Here is a 26,444-nt window from a genome sequence, read left to right as displayed (position 1 = left end):
TCACTCACAAAACGGGCGGGGATAATTCATTTCCTGAAGGGCTTGGTAAGAGTTCTGAAGCGAGCCAGGAGACTGTGATCACTTCTCTCTGATGGAAGTAGCGGAAAGAGGTTTGAATCAGTGGCGGATGTCAGGTGTGGGTGGGCATTAGTCTTACCTGGGGGGGGCAAAAAAGTGCTACAATGCTCAAGTAGGTCGAAATCAAGCGTAGGGCTACTGCACCCTAGAATGTTTTTTTTCTCCTTAATTGAGATAACTTTTTGTGATTTGGGCTAAACAAATGATTTCGTATATCCCATTCATCAGAACTACATCCAGTTTTCTTTGGGTGGGCAGAGCGTGTCCGTGGGTGGGCACTGAACACCCTGCCCCCCCTCTGGTAACGCCCCTGGTTTGAATAGTGGCTGGGGTTAGAGTCGTCGATCTTGGATGAAAAGTCTAATCATTTAGGGCAGGGACGGCCAACTGGAGGCCTGCAGGCCGCACTTTAAGTGTCCTTTGATTAATTAAAAAAAAAAGTTTTCATATATATTTTTTAACAAACCCTTAAAATCCTCCCCAAAAGGTCTCCTCTGAAGTCTCCTATTTGGGAATTTAAGTGTTAAACCATGTTTTCCACGAAAGATGGAGGGAACATGGGATACAATTCCCAGGAAAATACCCAAAAGTTAATTTAAATTGCCTATCTCTGATTTAGGGGTGCTTAAGAACATTCTAAGGAGGCTTCAGCCCCCATCCTAAAAAAGGCATAACGGGGGCCCCTGAGTCTTAAGCAGTTGAGCAAAATTATTTCTGAACTTTGCTTAGTTGCTCAACTGGTCCAGCGGGTAACCCACCTAAGTTTTTGGAGACACACACGCCACGCGCATGCTCAGTCCACCGACTGGACGGCGTCCTGTGGAATGTGAGTGGCTGGGCTTTCTTCCTGTACTCCTTGTCATTCTTACAATGTGCTAACATAACAACATTGCTGTGCAAGCGAATCAAAACCAATATATTAGCATTCGTTGGCGGAAACCGAGGTGACTGACTGCAAGTAGCTTGTCTCGCAAAGGTTAGTTGTGGCCGAGAAGCACCGGACATAACATGTTGTTGACTAGCTCTAAGCTAATTTTAGGTCAGCCTCGACGCTGCTCTTGTATGGAAGATTGAGTTTTAACTTACAGAAGAAATCGTGAACGAATTTTCCAAAAGTATTAATGAACAAATCATTATTCGTTGCGATCATAATTTCCGAACTAATATGATAATCTAGTTCCTCTACAGAGTTGCTTTATTTTGAAAACAGGAGAAACGGAAATTATGTTATGCGTGTACGTGTCGTCACTTGATGATAAAATGCAGAGATACCGGAGTGTGGTACTTCTGAAATAATAAGACTGTAGCCTATTTCTGATTAGTTTTATGGAATGTAATTGTGTCACTTGAAGACATATATAGGCTATTCATTTGCCGCTTAATATTAAATCTTTAATTATAGTCTTTTTATTATTTAAATTCACACTTTTTTTAATGCAATCTTGCTCATATGATGGTGTTTCATGTTTGTTGTTAGTGGGATTAGGGCGATACTGTACACACAAATGCACTAATGTGATAGCGCCGAAAAATTGAAGTGACAAAGATATGGTCATGACAATTACCTTTTCATGATTACATGATTGATGTTACACAGCCATGTGATGCTGAATAATTTATAGCATAAAATTTCTTAGTTGGCCTGGTTGGTTGTTATCCAGAATATATTACAATGTATCTAATCGTTATTTATTTTATGATACAATACAATACAATACAATTGTATTTATATAGCGCATTTCATAACAGCTAGAGCTATACAACCATCAGAAGGTAACACTTGCAAGGACCATATCCATCCCTCTAACCAGTGTTTGCATCTGTGCCTGTGCTTGACTTAAAATATTTACTGTACGCAGCTCTTTTTTGCAGAAACAACTGTAACAGTACCAGATGATGACTTCTTGGAGTGACCGCCTACAGAACTATGCAGAGCTCCCAGCCAACATGGATGGTGTTGCCCTCAAGAAATATCGACGTGAAAGTCATCACAGGTTTGTGCCAGATTTAGTATGTCTTCTGTAAATACTGAGTAGAGACTACTCTGCTGTTCTTTTTATTAGCATTTTTGTGCCATTTGCTATTCACAAATTATAGTAAATCGTAAAATTTACTATTGATCTTGAAAACTACTTTGTAAATGTCCAACTATCTCAAAGCTAGTGTCTGCTGTGTGCACTGCTGTGGAAAAATGCATCAAGGTCATGGTGAACTTTATTATTTTAAGGGAGCTTGAGTTTACGATGGAGTTCTGATCCTCAGACAGCGACGAAACCTTAATTTGAAGTCTGAATGCACTGTGGTCTAACATTAACCTATGGTAGCAGTAGAGCTGGGTTATATGATGACATACCCCGGAGAGAATAGAAAAGGTTTTGTGTTATATCTCCTATCGTTCCTATAGTCACTTATCCTCATTTAGGGGAAAAAAAAAATCGCCCTGACGCAGACACAACAAATCTGTCACATAGAGAGAAAACATGAAAATGAGCACATGGACATCCTAACAATGCAAGTCATAAGTCAGGTGTCAATGTACCAGATGGGGCAAAACATAGGAAAAAAAAATCACCCAAAAATTCAGGAGTTTTTTGCATGAGTTACTCTATATGATTGAGGTTTAATTTGAACCCTTTATATTGTTAGTTTTGTTTGCACTCGAAGGCTGGAGAGTTCTGGAGTTTGATATAGATGTTTGTTTTTATTTTGATGCCTAGAAAATGTTTGCGCAATAATGTGTATTGTTGAGCAACTGCTCAGGCTGCACTACAAGGCGACAGATGTCAGAAACCTGAAACTGTGCACTTTGAAAAATAATTTTCGCTGCTGTCCTCCGCCTGCACACTCGTGATTATGAACGGCCCGTGGCCGGAACAGGTGCGAGTGGCTCCCTCGCCGCAGCTGAGAAGTCACGACACGCACACTCATGGTGCGGCAAACGAGGATGGACACTCTTGCAATGGGAACAAAAGCCGATTCAGAACTGCTTTAAAGTGCAACGTGTGGCTGTCAGCAATAACTGCAAAGGGGCCCCTTATCAGCTGCGCTGACTGGTGGGCCCCAGCTCCAATTGATGGCTGATATTGGTCTAAAACAACTCACTCAACTCTAAAGCTGGGACATCGCTTAGCGGCGAATGCTTAGGAGCCTAGAGAATTTGGGGTTTTTGAACATGTACAAAATTTCTTAGTGACAAGAAACACTGTTTGCCACAAGTAAAACTGTTTGCAAACATTTTTGCAACCTTTTACGAACCCTCACGGGCCCCAAAATTCGCTACCTTCACAAGCATTCGCCGCTCAGTTAGATACCGTCTTAAATAGACATTGCATTGAAGACAAGAAAATCCGTGATAGAGTTAAGTGTTGTATCTGTTACCAGAGATGGGCATTCCATTTTGTGGACAGACAGTCTGTCTGTCCACAAAAGAGAAGTCTTTTAAAAAGGACAGACTAAGCAAGGACTGAAGTGGGTTTTCGTCTGTCCCTCTGTTCATCCCTAACCGGATCAAGTACCGACTTCCATGTTGTGTTGGGTTCTTTTAAAAAGCAAGACCACTGTTCTCGTCTGCAGTACCACGGAGCTGCCTTGATAATTGCCTGCACAACACTTTTTATGTGCGTTCCCTGCAGTAACATTGCACAGGCATAGTCTGCCCTCTAGTGGTTCAACACATGTAATACCATGGATTAGGCCACAGGAGTCAGGACGTCATTTCACTGACTGACGCCCAGCCTGTCTTGTGTGTGTAATCCGGGATAAGGTATGTATTGGGCGTAGGAAAAAGGTGGATAGCAATAACTGTTAACATTTCGTACATAATTATTCCTTTGCTTGTATGAAGTAGTATGAAGTATGCCCTTGTGTGGATCTTTAGACCGTAGAAATCTCTGCCAGCGCCTACGTATACTTAAACGTATATGTGTCCTGCCCGTCGTGAGGTCCTCCCAATGCTTAGTGCTTGCGCACGCATGCACACAACGGCAATAGTAAGGTGCGTTAGGTTAAGTTTAGGGTTAGGTTCAGGCGTATGCCGTATAATCATCCTCCAGTAGGAAGTTTTGCAGGGGTAGGTGTTTGTTTTGGTAGCTAAATGCTATCTTGGTTAAAGAGTTGTAGACAATTCAATCCACTCAGGATACTTACTCCCTCTTGTTTTTTGGGGGTGTTTTTGGCGGCGGGGGCTGGGGGGCTGGTCTGACGGAATGTAAGATGGGAAGCGTTTTTAAAGGATGAAGACGGATGGGGTTGGAGGATGATTATTTTTATGAATAAAGACGGAGGGACGAGGACAAAAGGGCACCCAGCTCGCGGACGGAGGACGAACCGGCAAAAAAGTGGTCAAGTGCCCATCTGTGCCTGTTACATTAGAAAAGTAGTGTTGCCAGTCTGTGCCAATCCCACTAAGCATCACAAAAGTTGACTGTGCATTACTTAGTCACATTAGTTAACATTAGGTAACAATATAACAACACATAAACAGTAGACCTGCAAATGACACAAAACAATAGCTGTTTTGAGTTTGTTTACACAGAACAATTATATGCCATTATTAGCCATGTTGTGAGGAGTTAGTCCTGACAAATTACAGGTCCTATTGTGGGGCTTCCCATTTCAGGATGCCCCACATACAGTAAGCGCTGAACCCTTTGAGTTGAACAATTAAACAAAAAACAAAAAAAGAGATAGAGCAAAAGCTCTGTTTTTCTCTGGAAAAAAATGTCTTTTGAAATTACTGTGTGGGCCAAAAGATGGCTTCATTTTTTTTCACGTTTTAGATCTGTGCCATTTGTTAATGAAAGAAATACAGACAGAGGTCACAGAAATTATTTGAATCTGACAAAAGCAATATTAAACAAAAGAATTATGAAAATTAACCCATGAAAATCAGACACTGTTTTTGAAGTGTGGTTAAACAGCATTATTTTAAAAAAACAAACTCATGAATCAGACCTGGACAATGATGGTAAATGGGCTGTCACTTATATAGCGCTTTTCTACATTGGGTACTCAAAGCGCTTTACACTGTTCCTCATCTACCGACTGATGACGCAGCATCAGGAGCAACTGGGGGTTCGGTATCTTGCCCAAGGACACTTCAACATGGTCACCATGGACGGGGATCGAATCCACAACCTCTGGGTTGGGAAACGACCACTCTACCACTGAGCCATGCCGCCTGAGCATCTTCCAAACCGCTTATCCTATATAGGGTCGCGGGGAGTTGCTGGAGCCTATCCCAGCCGTCAATGGGCGAAGGCAGACTACACCCCGAACTGGTCGCCAGCCAGTCGCAGGGCACACATAGACACTGTCACTGAGCGGGAATCGATCCCACGCTGCCCGCACACAACTCAGGCGTGTGTATCACTACACTATCAGCGGACTTGCCGCCTGAGCATTTTTAGTAATTTCAGTAACTTTCGATGAGATTTCTGCACCTCTCAGCAGGTATTTTGGCCAACTCCTTATGAGCAAATGGCTCCAGTTGTCTCTGGTTGAAGGGAGCGTTCTCCAGACTGCCCATTTCAGCTCCTTCCAGAGTGGTTCAGTAGGATTTAGATCAGGGTGCATGCACAGTATGGGATGGCCACTTCAGAATAGTCCAATGTTTTGATGTTTGTTGTTGATTTTTTGGGGGGGGGGCGTTGTCAGCTGTGTGTTTTTTGGTCATTGTCCTGTTGCAAGACCAATGACCTGCGATTGGTACCAAGATTTCTGACACTGGGCACCACTTTTCCCTCTAGGATACCTTGATAGTCTTGAGAATGTACTGTACTCTTCACAGAGTCAAGACATACTGTGCCAGATGAAGCAGAGCAGCCCCAGAATATAACAGAGTCTCCTCCATGTTTAAAGTCAACTCCAAAATGTTCTTGACAAGAACATGTTTTATGCAGGCCCAAGGTATTCTGATTAATATTGTGTTAGTGGAATTTGAGTTAAGTTGTAAAATCCACCTGTTTTTGTCCATCTCATTTTGTCACTTGCTGTTGACTGAAAATGACATCACAGTTGCCCAGGGCTCAGATATAGACCAATTATGGTTCAGCTTCAGAAAACAGGTGAGCTGTAATTGGTCGTGATCCCTGACCAACTCTGATGTCATTCTCAGTCGACAGAAGTGACAAAATGGCCACCCCCTGAGATGGCTAACAAAGGGGGGATTTTGCTGCTTGACTTATGTTCCACAAACATATTAATCAAAATGCCATGTTTAGACAAGTGAAGGCGCATAGATCAAGGGGTTGACTTCCGCTTTAACAAGGTCTTGGTATGTTTCATTTTTGGATCTGTGAATAGAGCTGATGTGCCTTGCCAAAATGTTTCTTTTTTTTTTCTTCATCTGTCCAAATGACATTTTCCCAGAAGCTTTGTGGCTTGTCAAGAATTGTAAAGATGCAGTTTTACAAACTCCAGTCTGTTCTGAATGCATACATAGAATTTTTAAAGACCCTAGAGCTCCCCCTGACTAATTCAGTTATAATAGTAAATGTATTCTCTGTTACAAAGCTTTCCAAAGGATCTGGCTCAGAACCATCCAGCAATGAGGTAATGACATCCTTCTGATGCTGAAACATAGTGCCACTATTGACTAAATGACATGTCCATTTTGATGTCCATAATGTGAATTCATACTCCAACTGTAGTAGAAAACCCGAGCACTGTTGGTTTTCCCCTATGCAGACAATAGCTGGTTGTCAGTGTGATCCCCTAATGTGATCTGCTGCTTTTCTCCATGCTTGCATCTTCGTCCCTTCACCAGGCTGTCTGTCATCATAATCCTCATTTGCCATCGTCATTTCAATAGAATCTTTGTTGTTGTGTTGGACTGTTGGCTTGTGCAAAAGACATCTTATTACTATACTAATACTTTGTTTTTCACTTTTGACATCTTAGCATAAAACAAGAAATGAGTTTTGTTTTGGGGATTGTTATATTATATAGTATGTCTGTTAAAACAATGCAAGTAATGAGTTTGAGCACAGCGCTCATAAAAATGTCACTGCCCATTTTATTGGGATTTTGTTTTTTACATATTATTGAACGTTGTTTGGTGGTCTTTAGTGGATGGGATGGTTGAAGTGGTCAGCTCAATTATCTCTGCTCTGAGATGCCTTCAATGATGACCAGCCTTGTTTTCACAGTGATAGAACCAAAAGGTGTTACTGTGTAGGTGCAGCAATTGGTTTAGTTTTAACCCCGTCTTCACCACACTCTGACCCTACAGCCCAACCTTTGTAGGAAGAATCTGGACTTATTCGTATATTATGTAATGTTCCTCCACATGTTCAAGTTGTAGGACACTTGTTGCAAACGCTAGCACTAATGAGCCTGATGCTAAATGACAGCCTTAGCAGATCTCCTGGCAGCCATATGAGTCCAGAGTTTAGCTGCATTGGGATTGTATGGGCAGTGTTATATTGTCCTGCAAATCTTTTGAAAAATAGACAAGGTTACAAGTGCTGGAATAGAATTGTTACTTTGTTGATTAGGCCTCTTTAGCACAAAAAATTACTTAGGTGACGCATACTTACCGGTTGAAACCAGTTATGACCATAGAGTCACACATAAGAAGTTACCAACACATTGTTTAGGTTATGCTGCACTCCTTTGTGGGCGCAGATAGGAAAGTATAAGAATAGGGATCATTTTGGAGAGGACAGACATTCTGCATCTGGCAGGAGAAGGCTCAACAGCCGTGTCTTGATCTTTCTGGCATACATTAAATATTTCAACTGAGAATATACTTAGTTACTGGTGGTACAACGAGCATTAAAGCAAAAGGACCAGTGTCAGTTCCCTCGGGACGTTTCGAGAATCAACCTTCTTGAAAGAACTAGTCTTCACTCACAGTCGGTCTGTCTCTGATAAGGGTGGGAATTGTAAAGAATTTAGCAATATCTTATATACCAATACAGGTCATTCTATACTGATAACTTACATATCATCATCTTTTCCTTATAATTCCTTAAAATTATTAAATGGCCATTTTCTCCCACCTTTTCTCTATTTATTTGTAAGACACATTTCAGAGAGAATACGTTAAAAGAAAGATTATTGAAAATAAATTAATACACAAATATCCACTGGCCAAACAAATACCATTAAAAATATCTGGAGAACACAATAACAAAGTGCTTCAAATAATATTCAAATATGCCTACCATTTTAACCAGTAAAAATGCTCATAAATGAACCGTTTGAGAGGTTGAGATAACTGAACCCATAAGTTTGACAGCCTGTTCTGAAGCTTGCTGAGCTGCAAATAAAGTGGATAAAAAAAATGTACATTGTAAAAAATGTTTTATATTGTAGAACAATATACAACATATTGCACAGACGTCACCCATTTACAACGCAAGAGGAAACGATCGAATTAGAAACATCAGTCAATCAAACAGTTTTTAGGAATCAAATTATTCATTTTCGATTCCCATCCGACATTCCCAGTGTCATGGTACTTGGTATTTAGTCTGGAAATGGTACAAAGATTCACTCCAAATAATACTGCAATTTCTTTTCCTGGAACATGGACCTGAAGTTGCAAAGAATGCACTTTGTAGAGCAGGGGTTTCAAACTCATTTTTGTCACGGGCCACATCATAGTTATGGTGTCCCTCGGAATGCCATTACAACCGTGAACCCATAGAAATGTATGATCGCCTTATCTTATCATATATACACAACAAATTGATGGATAACTAGTTTTGAAATCAGAAGCCAGTAAATAGTTTGTTCAACTACTTTTCAAGATATTTTAACAGAGGGATTGGCAACAAATGTTTGCAATAACTCATATGTAGTGATAAAAGTGGAGACAATTTGAAAGAAACATGTCAAATCAACACACATAGTCATGTGTGTTGATTTGACATGTTTCTTTCAAACTGCCTTCATGGGCCTTGATTTTGACACCTGTGTTGTAGAAAAAGGTGGCATATCGATACTTGCAGCAGGCCCCCTTATGCAGGGCAGGCTTTCCAGTCAGTCTTTGTGCAATCATGTGGGTTCTTCATGTCAGGCATTTTGCGCAATAGCAGTGATTGGTCATGTGGGTGTTCTGTGTGTGTACATCATCACCACACAACTACAATGATTACTCTTACTCTGAGTAATTCAAGTGTAAATGTACTGTAGGTGCCTGGTCGTCATAAACAATCTTAAATAATGTACCAACTCATATTTCTGTACTTTGTTCTTTGTTTTGAACGTTTATTTTACATATTGACAATGACAATTCTGATTTGAGGTTTCAGGAACTCCAATTTTACCCTTCAACAGTAATTTCTATGTAAGATACATTTATTAGTGTAAAAGAAATGTGTGTCAGCCATCTAGTAGTTGTAATTCGCTCAAACTTGTCTCCCAGTAGGTCAAAGATGATTAAGTGCATCGATCTTAATTCTTGAACATATATGTTCAGAATAGTGTCTTTAAATACAGTAGGTGAGTAAAGTTTAAATCCTTACAGTAATGTTTATTTTGGGAACGCTGCATTTTTCATTAAAATGAAAAAAATTATCAATAGATAATTGTTGTTGAATTATATGCTAATAAAAATAAATATTAGGCTGAATTGCACCATATCAGCTCATTGATATGATGCCTACATTTTCTGTCTGACTGCATTGTTTTTTATATCAGAAAAAAAGGTTTAAATACAAGCAAAATGCACATCTCTCTCTCCCAAATATGGACCATTTCGACATTTAAAAAATCAGCAGTTATTTTTATTTTTAGTATTTTTTTCTGTTACTTGAAGTGTCACAATATCATGTGGTGCAACCGTCCGGCCATGACTGGTGTTTCAAAAACGTCTTTGTAGTTACTCTAAACGTATTATGATTTATTTTCTTTCTTCTGTGGTGTGATTTAGAAATTGTTTTGTTTTATTGTAAAAAAAAAAAAAAAAAATACAAAGCATTTGCAGTTATCTTTCCATCAAACAGACTTTGTTTGATGTGTCGGTCTCATTGACCATTTTGGGACTTTTATGTCGAAATCTACTCAAAGACAGGAATTTGCATCACCCACCAAGGAGTGACGTAAACAGCAAGCAGGTCTGTAACACTCTCAAATTTTGGAGAAAAAAAACATATAAATTTTTCCCAGCCAGTATGGTGGCTGACACTTTTAAATGTCAGGTGATACGACCTCCCAAGAACCTGTGACCGTTTTTTGGGGCATTCTTTGTTAGATTGATCATTGATCCATCTTAAATACTTTACCTTTGTATCATTTAGAGTATTTCTGCCATTTGAGTAATTTTGCTAATACATATTTTCTTTGTACAATTAAAAAAAAAAGAGCATGTCATTTCACTTTGGTAGTCCATTTATTATTAGTGTTTTGTGTGTTTCGTGTATTTTACCAAATGCCACTATCAAGAAAAGAAAAATTGCTCCAATTGCTAAAAAAAAAAGCACAATCTTGTTTGAGTGACCAAAACACTGCTTCTTCCAATTTATTATACCTTAGATTGTTATCATATACCATTGCACACTAACTTCAACACAACACCATGCCAAAATCAGTTTCAATCGTAAATTTCAAACACTACAAAATATATAATTTATTATGCTGTCAGTGATTACAATGGGCGCCAGCCATCCTCATCAAAGTTTGCGCTCACGTGTCATTCAAAAAGCCCTTAATGCTTGAAAAAGGCAAATGTCTGTGTTGTTACATCATTTTCCCCCAAACTGTTAATTCAAAGGTCTTCCAGGCAGGCTAACCCCAGCCCTGTAAAAGTAGCCTTGAAGAGGATTGAGGATCCCCTGAGTCACCCTGAGCCAACAAAGGAGCAACCTCTTCAAGACCTGAGTAGCACCTTTGTCATTGTGACATTACAGGATGGACTGCCATTGATGGGCCAGGTCCCCCAAGTTGTTGGAGAGCAAGTTCAGGTTAGCTCCTTGTGGCAGCGAGGTGAAAACAACTTGTTCATGTTGTTCAGATGTTCAGATAAAGGTGAAAACAACTTGTTCATGTGGTTCAGATGTTCAGATAATCAGCAAGGTCTGCAGAAGCTGGCTAATGATTCTGATCATTTGAATCAGGCATGTGTTGCAGCAGGGAGAGAGATGGAAAACAGGCAGGACGCCGGCCCTTGAACAGGATTGAAGACCCCTGCCCTAAGGGATAGTCAAATAATTGATCTTAAAATAGGGGTTAGGGATTTATATCTATTTTTATAAATATGTGTTTGTGCCGTCTGACTTTTTGTTGAGAAGTTAAAAAAAATAGTGAAAACAGTTAGAAATTCAGTAAATGAGACTTGTTGAAACACATTGTTCTGGATACGAAATATATTTAAATGGAAAGTCAACCGAAAAATGTTATTTACAATATGTTGTCTACGCCCACACTACGCCCACCCTATTCTAAACATGCCATTCTGATTAATATTGGGTTTGTGGAATATGTGTTAAGCAAAATACACCCATTTTTATCAATCTCAATCTCAGGGGGCGGCCATTTTGTCACTTTCTGTCATCTGAAAATGACATCACAGTTGCTCAGGGCTCAGGTAACAACCAATCACGGCTCAGCTGGTTTCTTTCTGGCCGTGATAGGTTGGTACCTGAGCAATTGTGATGTCATTTGCAGTTGACAGCAAGTGACAAAATGGCCACCCCCTGAGATGGATAAAAACAGGTGGATTTTGCTGCTTAATTCGTATTCCACAAATTCGACATTAATCAGAATATCAAGTTTAGACTAGTGCGGCTGCATAGAACATATAATTGTAAAGATTTGTTGTGGGTTGACTCCCCTTTAACATTTATCTATATTGAAAATACTTTGTAACAATACATTTTTACACGCCTTATTGGTCATTGACCCACAAACTATAAAATGCTTGGAGATGCGAATTATTGTATGAATATTTACATTAGTTGTATTACCATTGTTTCTAGGTACAGCTTTACATCTTTGTTGCATCAAGTTAACCAACTGGCATATGTGAACTGGTGTCCCAGTTTAGGACAGCTGGCCAGGAATAAAACAATGTGGCGTTGGAATTTGCTAAAGAACACATTAGCTAGTTAAAGAGGAACTGCACAACATTTTGTGGAGGCAAGAATTGTCTTTTGTGGTCAAGCCATTGCAGACAGTTTGGCAAACGCCTTCCTAACACTGAATTCAAGTCACATTGTGAAAACTTTGAAGCATAGTAGTGCAAGCGTTATAGTTTGTGCAGTGACATTGGTGACATGTTGCTTCTGAGGCAAAACCAAAAAATACTGAGGAATGCAAATGTTGTGGCTGGAACTGGTGTCAGTTGTTGGTCGACTTCTTGCAACACAATCGTAGTTGTGATTTGAGTTTTTCAAAACTGCACTTATGCAACTAAATATTTCATATTTCTTTCAGTGATTCACCACAAAGCAATACTTTTAGAATTGTTTGTTTTTATTCAGTAACATTTTGAATTTGCAAAAAAAAAGGAAAGTTCTTCAGTTTCACAGAATCTCAAATTTGATATATTTGTTGAACAGAAATGTGTATAGACAATTTTGAATTTGGAATACCATGTGCAGTGTTCCTAATATATTTGTGTCCATGAACATTATGCCAAATAAGATTTTGATCTGATTTTTTTTTCTTCCAAACTTGAAACTGATCCATATGTAATTCATGTAAAGACTCTCAAAGATATAATTGTTAGGCTGAAACTAAATGTTCTAACTTCATTGACTTCATCATTTAGTGTAAGATTCCTGTCAATCATTTGTGGGGCTGTATGCGGAGGTTGCCAGATTCTGTGCATATATTTAACCAAACACTATTTTCCAATTGCAGGGTGTTTGTCAACCGAAGCTTAGCAATGGAGAAGATCAAATGTTTTGGTTTTGATATGGATTACACTTTGGCAGGTAAGTGTATCTTGAGCCTTTATGTACCCTTGTTGCGAAGAAATGTGAAAATGTTTCATCTGTTCACACTAGGGATGTCACGATATTCAAATGTCACTGTACGATAATATCACGATATGAACCTCACGAAATGATATTGTGGGATGGTTGTCGATATGTAAAAAGTTCATTATACTGTATAAAAGCTCATGATATTGTAAAAAAAAAAAAAAAAAAATCATCACTATGTTCTATTTTTGTACTTAACAGCATTCACAAAGAAATAGTCTTGGCCAGTCAAAAGCTCCTATTGGCGATTAGAGTGGATCTTAAACATAGGTGGCATCAAATTAAACTGCACTAATAAACTAACCACCAGAGGGTGCTGGAACTGCACGAATGGAAAACAACTTGGGCTTTTAAACAGATTTGCTGCTATTAATATCTATTAATATAGTGACATGATGACGATATACTGTGGCAATTTTAATATTGCGATATTGCCGATATTGTGACATCCCTAGTTTGCACACATTAATCTTTTGGAAAAGTAAAAACATGATTGAAATCGGATTTCAGTCACACTCAAGTTGGACTGCAGCATTTTGTTTTTACAGGCCATACATTGGTCAAATCAAAATGTTTTTAAAGGGAACCAGAATGTAGTCCATTGCCATAGTGCAGGGGTTGGCAACACCGGTCGTGGAGAGCAGTAACAGGATCGTTATCAGGCTTCTCCAGAGCTTGCTAATGAGAACCAAGTGTGGAGGAGGGAAACTTCTAAAACAGGCAGGACAACGGCTCTCAAGGACCGGAGTTGCCTACCCTGCGATAGTCTTTATTTTTCGGCAATCCACCTCAGACTCGCTAAACCAATCAAATATTGATTCAGAGGATCTTTCAAGTGGGTGTGAGAGAGAATGGCGAACCGAAAGAAGTTCAAAGTTGTATTTCATGCTAATCAGATGATATCATGCTTAAAGCAGAGGTCAGCCCAAACATATTTTTTGCAAGAATATGTTCCCAGCAGGCCCACTAGTTTAAACATGGCATTCTGATTAATTTTGCATTTGTGGAATATAAGTTAAGCAGCAAAATGCACTCGTTTTTCGCCATCTCCGGGTGGCGGCCATTTTGTCTTCTGTCGACTGAAAATTACATCACAACTGCTCACGACGACCAATCTAAAAACGAGTGGATTAACACTTATTCCACAAACGCAATATTTATTTGAATGCCCTGTTTCAACTAGTGGGCTTGCATAGACTATATTTGAGAAAAACATATGTTTGGGTTGACTTCCAAAAAAAAACACTTCTTCTGTTAATATTCAGATTGGCCATTTATGAAAACATCTCTGTAAATGAAATTTATCAAGAAAAATGCAATAACTCAAAAGAGCTCATATACATTTTCAGGCACTTAAAAATGGCGCATTGAAAGCACGCACATAATATAGATAATTTTCTTGACTTCAAGATGTGCTTAGGAAGACTTACCGGTAGCAACAATGACTTTGTTTTATCGACATTAATATGAGTGGATTGACGGACGGACGGTCAATTTGACTGCCAGTTGGCGATGATAGGGTTGCACGGTATACCGGTACCAGTATATTACCACAATACTACAGTCTTTAAAATGGTACTATACCCGCATTTAAAAACAAACGGTACTTTTATTTCATTTTATTGAATATGATTGAATTGGTCAATTGGAGCCTGTCTCTTTAAGCAAAGCTAGGCAAGGGAGTCTGACGTAGTTGCACACGCGCCTCCGCCTCCTTACATGCTCACAGGCTGAGAGAGAAGTCGCGCAGACAAAACACGTATAAAACATCGAGGAACAGAGATAGCAGCTGCAGAAAAGCCCGTACTCGTTGATAAAACGGGGACCCGAAGTACGGTGTGAAAGTACTTCGGGTTCAAACCAAATGACAAAGGCGAGCCACTGAACACAGAAGCACCGCAGTGCAAGCGGGAGGCAACATGTCAAATTTGGCCAAACATTTGAAGGACAACCATGCAAAGTTGCTCCGCGACTTCTGTCAAGAACCACAGGAGATAATGTTGTTCACCAGTTCACTACACTATAATGTCAATGACATTAATATAAAGCTCCTCCCAGCCCAGTCGTAAACTTTCAGTAGCCGACATACAGAGCGCTAAAACATGTCCAGGGGGTGAAATTAAGCTGTTTTATTCGCCAAATGTGATTGATTTTTGTATTTGTTTAGTAATTTATGAAGACCAGTGGTCTAAAAAAAAAAAAAGTAAAGTCCATCATATCTTTCTTGTGTGGAAGCTTTTACTACAATATTGTGAAGAGACACAATGTGATTGCTTTCATTGAGAATCAATTTAGACAGACCAACATACGAAAAAGTAATTCTAACAAATTACATTTTTTTTATTCCTGTTTTGTCTGATTTAAAAAAAAATCTGTTTGTCTTCTCTACTCGCCAGTTATTGGGTACGCCAAAAAGACACTTTCAACCCCTGAACAGGTCCATGGTTAATAAATACATAAAATATATTTTAAAAAATGTAAATAACCAATTGAGGCATAAACATTCTATAAATTAAATATTATATTGAAACACATTTTTGTAAAACATTTTATAAGCCCACAATATCTAACCCTCTTCCAGATGATATAATGAGCCTCAATTTATTTTTCTAGTTATGTCCATTCAATGTGTCATGTATAGATTCAAAACACAAACCCTTTGAATAATAAGAACAAGTAAAATAAAGCTATGATATTCAAATTAAAATGATCATGTTAATTAAAATGCTGTACCTTCTCCCTCCACCGACAACAGAAGTCTAGTGCTACTGGCTCAGATAGGGTGACACCACCCACTCATAAGCAACCTACTCTCCAAGATGACTTTCAACAGCATATGAAGTACCCAAAGGACAGCAAAGATGCTAAAAGGCTCAACAGGGCAGTTGCAGCATTTATCTGTATGGATCAAGTCCCAATATATTCAGTAGAGAAAGCAATTAAAGTTATTGTTCCCAAAGTCTGTTTTAAAATAAAGGAAAATATTGACATTTGAGTGTTTCCAAAAAGTATCGAAATACATTGTGGTATCGGTATCGAAACAGAAATTTGGTATCGTACAAATACTGTTTTACTGCCTGCTATGTATGACATGGATATTTTAGACAGAATTTCAGTGTATGCTATCGAGGATCTTCTTGCGATCTGCTAAACAAAACCTTGTCTCCCTGTGTGTATAAAGTATATAAATCTCCAGAGTATGAGGCGCTGGGCTTCGACCTGACAGTGGAGCGCCTGGTGTCCATTGGATATCCACAGGAACTACTCAACTTTGTCTATGATCCCTCCTTTCCCACACGGTTAGTCCACTAAACCCGTGGATCATTTTTATTTTAGGGATTTTCCAAATACTGTAAAGATTCACCTCCCACTATTCTTTCCTCAGAGGCCTTGTGTTTGACACTATGCATGGCAACCTGCTCAAAGTGGATGCTTATGGGAACATCCTCGTATGTGTGCACGGTTTCAACTTCATTAGAGGGTGAGAATTACATCGCCAGCTGTACACACATGCACCTGTTCTGTATACGTTTCACACAGCTGCTGGAAAGTTTTTATTTTACATACACTGCATGAAACTGTAGAATGTATCCATGAAACAGGAAAGGAAGAAAACAACACTTACTTTAATTTTCAAAAGTCAAATTACCGATATGCAAACAGAAGGCCTATAACTCTCAAATGTGTATATCTTATCTTCATCTGTCGACTAGACACGTCAGAGAACCATATAATTGAAGCCCTTGTTGGCCCAGTGAAAAGTTGTTATAGGTTTACTTCTACTGCATTGCTGCCATGCCTTGTATAAATTTTAATATGTACAGTATTGTATCTTTTCTCTTTTCTCTTTTTTCCCCTGTGTGTTTTTCTTGTGCTGATTGTATGGACCTGTGTCTGCAAATAAAATAAATACTATCTAAATAAAATATTTTCTTTTTGGGCAAATAGGCAACTTATTAGCTAAAGTATTCCTTCTTTGGAGACATCAAGATGATGGATAAAAAAAACATGCTTTTTTGATAAGGGTGCTTGCACTCATCACCGTTAATAAAAACCCACTTGAAAGGCCTAAATAACATTTGTTACTGAGATGCAAGACACAATACCAACGATACCAACTGCAGTAATCATCACTGTTTCATTTGAAGTGAGCCGGTTAATTTCCCCATTGTAAACCACAGTTTCCAAGAATCAAAAGGCATTCAACAGACCTCAGGAACACAAGCTTTACAGTGTGACCCATCCTACCCAAGCACAGTTGCGTCATTGAATTGTGTTTTATTTTGTACATTGATGATAAAAGGGACTGAAATAACAATGTGATACATTTCATAAAGTCAGGTATCTAAATATTGTCAGCATGTTTTTTAAATGTTTCATACACATTCAAATGTCATGTTCCCCCTCAATATCTGATATAAAGTAAATGAACATTTTATGGCCTGATTTAATTAGTGCTCTTTTTAGTTTTATCCATCGGTAAAAGTGCTCTGTAGTATGTGCGTTGAGTCATCAAGAATGCCTGCTTTTAGGAGAACTTGCTGTTAGAGGCAATTGATGTAGTAATGATGCCCAGTTGCTATTTTACAAGACACAGTCACATTAACTTTATTATTTATTCATTTATGGCTCATTTATTTGTTTTATAATTAATCATTCAATTGTATACATAATTAGGCAAACAAAAACAGGTTCTGTTCCCTGCCATAAAAATGTCTGAATACTGTGAGCTGTTTTCTGCTTAACCCTAAGTCAAAGGAACAGCTGTGCAATCATCATGCATTTGAATCTAGAGTTTTGGTATAGGTCAGTTGGCTGGAAAATTTTTGAAAAGGGCCCACAATTGCAATTGTTAATAGAAATTTCTCAAGTCAGTTACAGGAAAAAAAGTCTGTAGCCAGGAAAACGTTTGTTTGACTTAGAGTTAGAGTCATCAGCAGAGTAAAACTTACCTGTCTCGCTATGGTCTAAACGGGCCAACATTAGTGTATTTTTTTCCTGCTAAGTGAATTTTCTTTTTGTATTTTATTTATTGTGACTTCTTGTTGTGTGTGACAATACTGGTGCTTTTTTTTTCTTTTGCACATAGGGCCGACATCAGAGAGATGTACCCAAATAAATTTATTCAGCGTGGCGATACAGACCGCTTCTACATCCTGAACACGCTCTTCAACTTGCCTGGTAATAAGCTAAACCAAAACAAAACTTCTTTTACATGGTATTAAAATGAAACTTGGCAGATATCCTTTGCACTGCATGTGAATGTTTTTCTTTACGTATGTACTCATTGCAATATCAAGTTGATTTTAATTATGTAAGACAAATTGCCACTAAAAAGTATCCCAAGACACTTTCAATGTGGAATAGGTCCAAAAACCTCTAACAGAACCAAGACACTGTGTAGGGTGGGCATCCACCCTAACCAGTTGAGTTGTGATAGAAATGAATGTGCTCAACAATGGCGGTATCTATAACAGCTGTAAGACTATAATTATGTTCAGGGATCAGCAATAATGATGTTCTATATTTAACACAAGGATTGTGCTATTACTGTACTACAGTGGTACCCCTCTCCGTTCGACCACAGTTTGTTCCAAGATAAAATTGCCCATCAAAATTATTTGGAATAATTATTAACAGAGTCCGAACTAGTGTCACACACAGCCAAACAGAGCCTCAAAAAAAAAAAAAAAAAATTAAGTAATTCTTATTGGAAAGATTCTATTGGCTAGCTTTGAGCTGTCACCAAATTTGAAAGGACGTATGTGTTTGGTTGGCCTGAGCTGTCCATGTAATGCGAGCATGAAAAGTCCACATTGTTGCCTAATATCATTTTAATTTTTCATTATTAATAATGTGAATGTTCATATCTAGATATCGATATGATAACGATATATCGCCCAGACCTAGTTCTACCTGTAACTCATATCTTCATTTTTGTAAGTGTTCAAGGACAGAAAAAAATATTTTATTTATGTTTTTTAAAATAATCGGCCGATTAATGGGTTATCAGAATTGCATTATTCTGCCAAATACTGTAATCGTATATCCCTAAAAAAGCCATTCTGTCGATGTCCTAGTTCATGTCATATATTGTATCTGCAAGATGGTCAAATGTTTTGTTGATAAATGTTCTTTTTCAGAAACCTACCTCTTTGCCTGCTTAGTTGACTTCTTCAGTAACTGCTGTCGATACTCAAGGTAATAGTGTGTTCCTAGTTACAAACAGTACATATTGCTGCCTTCCTGGTCTTACTATGGTGCTTGATTTGGAAATTAATCCTTTGGCTACTCTGATCACATATTCAGGTGTATTTGACATCATCCCATCATTTTTTTCAGAATAGATGTTGCGCTGCATTGCACTGCACGGCCTAATGACATGTATTCATTCCCCACAGTTGTGAGACTGGCTTTATCGATGGTGATCTTTATATGTCTTATAAGAGCATATTCCAGGATGTAAGAGATGCCGTGGACTGGGTTCATTTCCAGGTAAATTAACTATCTTTTCCACAGTAGTCATTTTGGTATATACAGTAGTGCATTACTTCTACTATTCTTCTCAAAGGGGACTTTAAAAGAAAAGACGGTTGAAAACCTGCAGAAGTATGTGGTCAAGGATGTAAGTGAAACACATTATCTTCATACTTGGAAAAACTCTGAATTGTTTAAATCAAAATTGTGGCAATATTGCCCATATTATTTCACAGTTGTTATTATGTTTTTTTGCCTGATTTGTACTTAATTTGTTGTTGTTGTTGTTGTTTTCTCCCATTAAGCCAAAGCTTCCTCTCCTCCTTAGTCGCATGAATGAAGTAGCCAAAGTGTTTCTAGCAACCAACAGTGATTACAAATACACCGAGGTGAGTCAGGTATTTACACTTACGTATAGAAGTGAGTGCTAAGTGCAAATAAAGCAACGAAAAGAAAGTCTACAGGATATATTTGATGGACCAGAATTCTTGGATTTGCTCAGCTTTTGTTCCTCTTTTTTACAGAAAATAATGACCTACTTGTTTGATTTTCCTCATGGTGCAAAGGTAAGCACAATTTAAAATGGGTATGCTTAATATTTATATTTATCAGCACCCAAAGAAAACATTTTGAACATCTTAGTCTTTTGTTGTATGAGACTATTTGTGTGTTTGCTTCTTTTGTAGTCTGGTACAATCCACAGGCCTTGGCAGTCTTACTTTGACTTGATCCTGGTGGATGCCCGCAAGCCTGTGTTCTTTGGAGAGGGAACAGTCCTGCGACAGGTTGACACTGTAAGTGTACACACCTTGTCGTGGGTGAAGGTGGGACTGGGGTCACAAAGGCAACTCAAATGCTCATTGTTTATTATTTGTAGTTAGTTTCTGAACACCCTCAATGAATAAATGATTAGGTCAGACTGTGAATGTATGTATTCATTTATTTCAGACAACTGGTCGCCTCAAGATTGGTACATACACCGGTCCCCTCCAACATGGGATTGTTTACTCTGGAGGTAATGCATGACTTTAAAAAATAAAGTGAAATAGTCACACAACCTCGTCAGAGTGCATTGATTACTAGTTGCAGTCAATCCCGGGCCCCGTCAGTCACTGTCGTCAAATGTTACATTTGTAGAACACAGGTCACAGCAATATTTGGATCACATTCAAGTTTTCTGTGTTTTCAATAGTTAAAGATCTGGGCCACAAATTGTGTACCATTGTTCACTTTCCGCTGTCATTTTAACACGTTGATTTATATGCACTTAATCAAACAAGACGTGCCATCAAAATGATGACTTACTTTGCTTTCACTGAACCCAAAAAATATGTTTAATTTGAGAAGTACATTCCAGTTTTAGTATACTTGATATGATCATTTTAGCTACAACTACAGCACTACACCATTTAATGGCTTAGCTTTACTACCTTTCTCCTAACTACAATATAACAATTGCAAGATAAAATCAACTCAACCTTATTTATGAAGCAGCCGTCAGAATTTACGAGCCTAAGAGGTAATGTTATATGAACTGTAACTAATTTTTTTTGTCTGTAAAATTAAATTTCATGCGGACATCAAAATCTCACTTGCTGTACCTGTAGTCAATCAATCTGGAATCTTTCCATCTCCATATTTAACCACATACTCATATTGTAATGTATATTGTTGAATTGTGGTTGAGCAGAATTTTTTAAAAATCAACTCATGAAACATTGGTATCCTTAACTTAAATATTCGTTTGTACATCATTTTGAGGCAATCACAGCAATCAAATGATTTTTGTAACTTTTAATGAGACTCTCAGCAGGCACAGTATTTTGGTCCACTCTTTATGAGAAAATTACTCCAGTCTAAGGTTTGATGGATGATTTATTTTTATTTATTTAATTACATTTTTATTATAACTTTGTCAGATTGAGTTGTTTCTGAAACCACATTTTTTTTCCCTTTCATTAACAGAGAGGTTCCAACAATTTTGTCCGTGTGTAAGTGCTGTTGTCTATGCCCACAGGTTCTTCTGACATTGTATGTGACTTGTTGGGTGCTAAGGGCAAAGATATTGTCTACATTGGTGACCACATCTTTGGTGACATTCTGAAATCCAAGAAGCGCCAAGGCTGGAGAACTTTCCTGGTCATACCAGAGCTGGCCCAGGAGCTGCACGTGTGGACTGAAAAGAGTTGTAAGAATACATAGACACACTACAGATCTGAACAGAAAGATTATGCATTATCACAATTGGCAAAAAAAAAAAAAAGTTAATTTACAACCATTTATCCACCGTCTGCTTGTCTGAGTCACAGAGGCGGCAGTCTGAGTGCAGTAGTCTTGTTCACCCGGGACAGCTGCTGGACATGATACATGTCCTACTTGGAAGAAACAAGTTATTTTGGAACCGTTGGAAGTTTTGAATCTGAATCTGGGATGCCTCAAGGGTCAATCCTTGGACCCCTTTTGCTGTGAAAAAAAACAAAAAAAAAAACGCACGTCCAATTTTGTCTTTTTTTTTTTTTTTTTTTTTTCTCAATTATCCCATCCACGGGATGTCTGTAATGTGGAAACCCCATTAACGTAAAAATTGTTTTTCGCAGGACAGCGACGATATGCTACCCTTCGGTCAAATTCTTTATAACGCCAATGTTAGCTATGCAGATGACGTGCAGCTACACTACTCACAAAAACGGGATATTTGGCTTCCAGGTGAAATTTATGGAAAATGTCAAAAGTTGACGCTACGGCGATATCATATCATGAAAGTAGGACATTTAAGTAAAACGATGCACTGGTGATTTCCTCATCGCAACCAATTCATTTATAACAAAAGTTAACAACATTGGTGGGTACACCACAACAAAAAAATCAAACGTCTCAATAACTCGTCATGTGCCCTTGAGCATCAATTACAGATTGACGACGGCGTCTCATGCCGTTCACAAGTCGACTTATTGTCTGCTCAATCATGGCGTGCCACGCTTCTTGAAGGGAGGCCCTCAGGTCGTTGAGGTTCTGGGGTGCAGAGTTTCGAACCTCTACAGGGCGACTCAGCTGATCTCACAGGTTTTCAATAGGATTCAGGTCTGGAGAAAGAGTAGGCCATTCCAGTTGAGGTACACCAGTCTCCCAACAGCCGTTCCCTGATGATGCCACTCGATGAGCCGGAGCATTGTCGTCCATGAAGATGAAATTAGGCCTGTGTTGTTCATGTAGGGGCACAATCCCTGGGTTCATGATGTTGTTCAGGTAGTATGAGTTTGTCACAAAGTGTAGGGCAGTTCTGTACCAACTGGACACACTGCCACCACCAAAAGCTCGTCTGGTGACAACAGTGGCTGATGCACAGTGGTGCTCTTCTTGATCATTTCTGCTCAATTTGTATCGACTTTGATCAGAAAACAGCACGTCCAGCGTAGATTGTGCCTGCTGGTGTGGTCAGGTACCCTTGCAAGTCCTCAATGCTTTCCAATGGTCTGACGTGGCACTTGGGCAGAGCTGGACATTTTACTAAAAATTGAGCGTCCATTATTCCTCATCCGTCTCCAGCGTATTCTTCCATCACCAGTCATTCACCTTTTTTATTGTAATGGTCTTCTGACTGGACTCCCTCAAACGAGCCTTCAAACAACTGAAGCTCATTCAGAAAGCTGCAACTCGCGTTCTGACCAGAACAAAGAGCTCAGAACATATTACTCAAGTTCTAAAAGCTTTACACTGTCTCCCAGTCAGCTGTAGAATAGACTTTTCATTTCTGCTACTGGTCTGTACATCAATGAATGGTTTATTTGCTCATTGAATATAAACCCAGCAGGGTTTTGAGCTCTCAGACTCAGGTCAATTAGTGGAGCTCAGAGTTCAAAGCAAACAGCATTTCGCTGTTATGCGGCACGCAAATAGAATAAACGGCAACAGAAGTGAAGTCAGCCCAAGTATAAATGCTTCTAAAACTGCTCACCCAACCCAACCCCCCCTAATATCTACTATTTTTAAAATAAATTTTTCCAAAATCCTGTTCTTGCATATTTGAATAATTTTAGTAAGGTACTTTACATGTCTTTACTTTGTTTTAAATGTCTTTAATACTTTTGTTTTTAAATGCTTTTAAATGTTGTACTTTTCATTGCACAGTGTGGAAAAACTATGTGAACCTTGGGAATTTCATTGTCAGTTGAGGAATATTCTTGGGAAGTCTGTGGTTTTTATTTTTTTTAGGTCGTGCCACAGCATCTCAATCCGGCTGAAGTCAGGAATCTGAGTGGGCCGCTCATTTCAGAAAGCACATTTTCTGAAATTATTCAGCTGTTGAGTTAGATGTCTGAAAGTCTTCAGCCCCTTACTGGCCATCCAAGATAGCGTTTTTCCACCTTTTTAACGACCTGCTCAGAGTGACTCTCAAATTGTCTGTCTTCTGAAGCAGTGTCACAAGCATAACAGAGGCACAACGCCATGTGTATGAGGGAGATCAAGTTGAACCCGAGACTCCCTGCTCACACCCGTCGCACCGACATCGCCAGCCACGTGGGCTGTGTGAACGTACTCACTCAGTCGGGCAAGTTGTCTGAAAGGGACAAGTAAATCAATTACAGCTCTGTTGAAGCCGGTGTGAAAAAGCATTTTTTTGTAAAAGCTGAGGAAAAGTGGTTTATGTTGAATACTAAAATACAAATGAAGATTCTCTGTTCAGCTATATTTCAGGAGGTTCAATCTCTGGACTGTTTCCTTGCTGAGCTTTACAAGTAAGTTGCGTGTGTGTGCATGAAGAATTAGAGCTAGTTCGCTGTGCTGCTGATGGTGGAATTAAATATCCACACATTATATTGCTGTCTTTGTTGATTTATTAATACCAGCATAGCTCAGTTAATATTCTAGTAATAAACAGAGCTGGGCAGTCCGTCCCTGGTCCGGACCGGTCGCACCCTCGGCCCGGCCGGATGCCCATTTGTGGGGCGGAGGGGTGGGGGGTGCCACATTTTTAAAAATGGCTGGACTAAGCATGGCTGGAAGTGGATTTTAGTCCAGCCCACTAATCGGCCCTCATGCGTGTGACGTGGTCGCGAGGCGGCCAAATTTCATCTCAGCCTACTCAGCGAAAGGCTTCTTTTTAGGCTTCTTTCGACTACCGCGTCGGCGCGAACGACAACTGCCGCATTGATTCACGTGACCGACGCATTGTGCTGTTGGCGACAGGTCTGCAACACATGCCACGCACACATCGGGGTGGGGGTGATAAATTTTATGAATAAGGGCGGGGGGGGGTCGCGGCCGGAAGGGTACCCAGGTCAAGGGTGGAGGGTCGGGGCCGGACATGCAAAAAAGGGTCAAGTGCCCAGCTCTGGTAATAAATAGGTGAGCTGCTTCAGCTGGCCTCCACACATTCATTGTTAATGACAATATTTTGACTATTATTGCATACAGGCACCTGGATAGCAGCAGCAACGAGAGGCCTGATATCAGTTCACTCCAGCGACGTATTAAGGTGCAACCTCCTCTTAGCCTTTTAAACACTGAAAATGACCACGGCCGCAGACCCATATTAGGACAGTTTGAATGACCAATGCTTTTCCTTTTGAACACGTCATTCTTTTTTAAAGACACAAGATTACATTTAATGTTTGTTTGAATATTTTCTCCCCCCTTGGCTGTATATCCATTCACTTTCCAGGTGTGGTATTAGCATGCTGATTAAAAAGCATTTCTTGAAATTGTCTGTCTCTTCCAGAAAGTGACGCATGACATGGACATGTGCTACGGCATGATGGGAAGTCTGTTTCGCAGCGGATCCCGTCCGTCTCTGTTTGCCTCTCAGGTGATGCGTTACGCAGACCTGTATGCAGCCTCCTTCATCAATCTGCTCTACTACCCTTTCAGTTATCTCTTCAGAGCTTCGCATGTGCTGGTGGGCAATTCACACTTTTATTATTAGAACTGGTATAGCTTTTCGATGCCTTATATGATGATGATATTCCCTCTCAGATGCCCCACGAGTCAACAGTGGAGCACATACATGTGCACGTTAACGACAAAGAGTCACCGCTGGCCACAAGAAACCGCCATGATTTGGACTTAAAGGAGGTGGAATCCAAACGAAACCAAATGACCAGATCCATCAGTGAGATCCAGCCCCCTCATTTCTTCCCGAAAGCGCCACAGGAGATCACCCACTGCCATGATGAGGATGATGATGAAGAGTAGAACTGGAAAGAGAGGAGGCTGCTCCAGTACGGCAATGGAAAACTGTTCTTTTTTTCATTTATTTTATTGAAAAGGACATGTACTGTATGTGGAACTGCTCTCTTGTTCATAATATGAGGTGGACACTTTTTGTACATTGAAACGATGAGTACTAAATAACATTTGCCATTATTGTAGTCAGTAGGAGGCAACTCATTTTTTGGGGGATTGTTTTTACCAAATCTTGGCAATGAGTTCACATTTCAACACCAAATTATTGTAATTTGGTAAGACCAAGTCTGAAAACTGTAGGGGGGAAAAAGTGACCTTTGATCTAAATGCAAAAGATCATTCTATTTTGGGAGTCAAATATACTGTATATTGTACAGGAAGTCCTCGAATTACAACGTACGGGACCTACGATGTTTCGACTTTGACGACCCCCGTGCCTCCTCCGCCATTTTGTCCCCAGCACCATAGTGACTACGTTAACATGCAGTCAATTTTCGGGTTAAGGTCAAAATTCCAATTTCTGAAAAATTCTGAATAACCCGTTTACATGATTGAGCAGACAGAGTTGCCAATAATAAATAGAACAAGCCAACGTGACGGCGACACATGGCGTCATGACTCAAACGGACGTCATTTCAGCGTGTTACTTTCAGCTGTCAATAAAACACGTGATATTCATGTAACTCACCACATGAATGAAGCAGCTGGTTTCCTCCTCGCTCCAAAAGTGTGCTAAAGTTTGTTAACCTCTGCTTGTGTATTTGCGGTGGGTTG

General features: G+C 39.4%; 1 protein-coding gene across 12 annotated transcripts; it reads left to right on the top strand.

Annotated features, from left to right (window-relative positions):
- Positions 1–7: 7 nt before the first annotated feature.
- Positions 8–26,357, top strand: nt5c2a (5'-nucleotidase, cytosolic IIa). Of its 12 annotated transcripts, none has more exons than XM_086044590.1 (19): positions 789–904; positions 1,951–2,072; positions 6,592–6,630; positions 12,889–12,962; positions 16,192–16,309; positions 16,396–16,491; positions 18,100–18,191; positions 19,154–19,211; positions 19,412–19,505; positions 19,582–19,635; positions 19,793–19,876; positions 20,012–20,053; positions 20,174–20,281; positions 20,436–20,502; positions 21,505–21,675; positions 24,172–24,223; positions 24,903–24,963; positions 25,207–25,383; positions 25,461–26,357. In XM_086044590.1, exons 2-19 carry the CDS (start codon positions 1,972–1,974, stop codon positions 25,677–25,679), a joined length of 1,707 nt encoding a protein of 568 aa, XP_085900716.1. In that variant the 5' UTR covers positions 789–904; positions 1,951–1,971; the 3' UTR covers positions 25,680–26,357. The 12 variants fall into 12 exon arrangements, with proteins under 12 accessions (XP_085900723.1, XP_085900716.1, XP_085900720.1 ...); XM_086044592.1 differs by having other exon boundaries at positions 822–904; positions 1,938–2,072; XM_086044599.1 differs by lacking the exon at positions 6,592–6,630 and adding an exon at positions 10,799–10,988 and having other exon boundaries at positions 889–904.
- The last annotated feature ends 87 nt before the right edge of the window (positions 26,358–26,444 follow it).

The sequence above is a fragment of the Filicampus tigris genome, chromosome 11, assembly GCF_054856515.1.
Source record: "Filicampus tigris isolate MCC_2025a chromosome 11, RoL_Ftig_1.0, whole genome shotgun sequence".
Taxonomy (NCBI): Eukaryota; Metazoa; Chordata; class Actinopteri; order Syngnathiformes; family Syngnathidae; genus Filicampus; species Filicampus tigris.
The sequence above is the reverse complement of the archived record's forward strand: the minus strand, read 5'-3'. Positions and strand labels throughout refer to the sequence as shown.

Bases quoted from the DNA above. Each gene is read 5' to 3' on its own strand.
- nt5c2a (XM_086044590.1), top strand. From the start codon at position 1,972: ATGATGACTTCTTGGAGTGACCGCCTACAGAACTATGCAGAGCTCCCA. The intron at 6,631-12,888 runs GTAATGACATCC...TTCCAATTGCAG, and splicing joins CAGAACCATCCAGCAATGAG to GGTGTTTGTCAACCGAAGCT. The intron at 19,506-19,581 runs GTAAATTAACTA...TTCTTCTCAAAG, and splicing joins TGGACTGGGTTCATTTCCAG to GGGACTTTAAAAGAAAAGAC.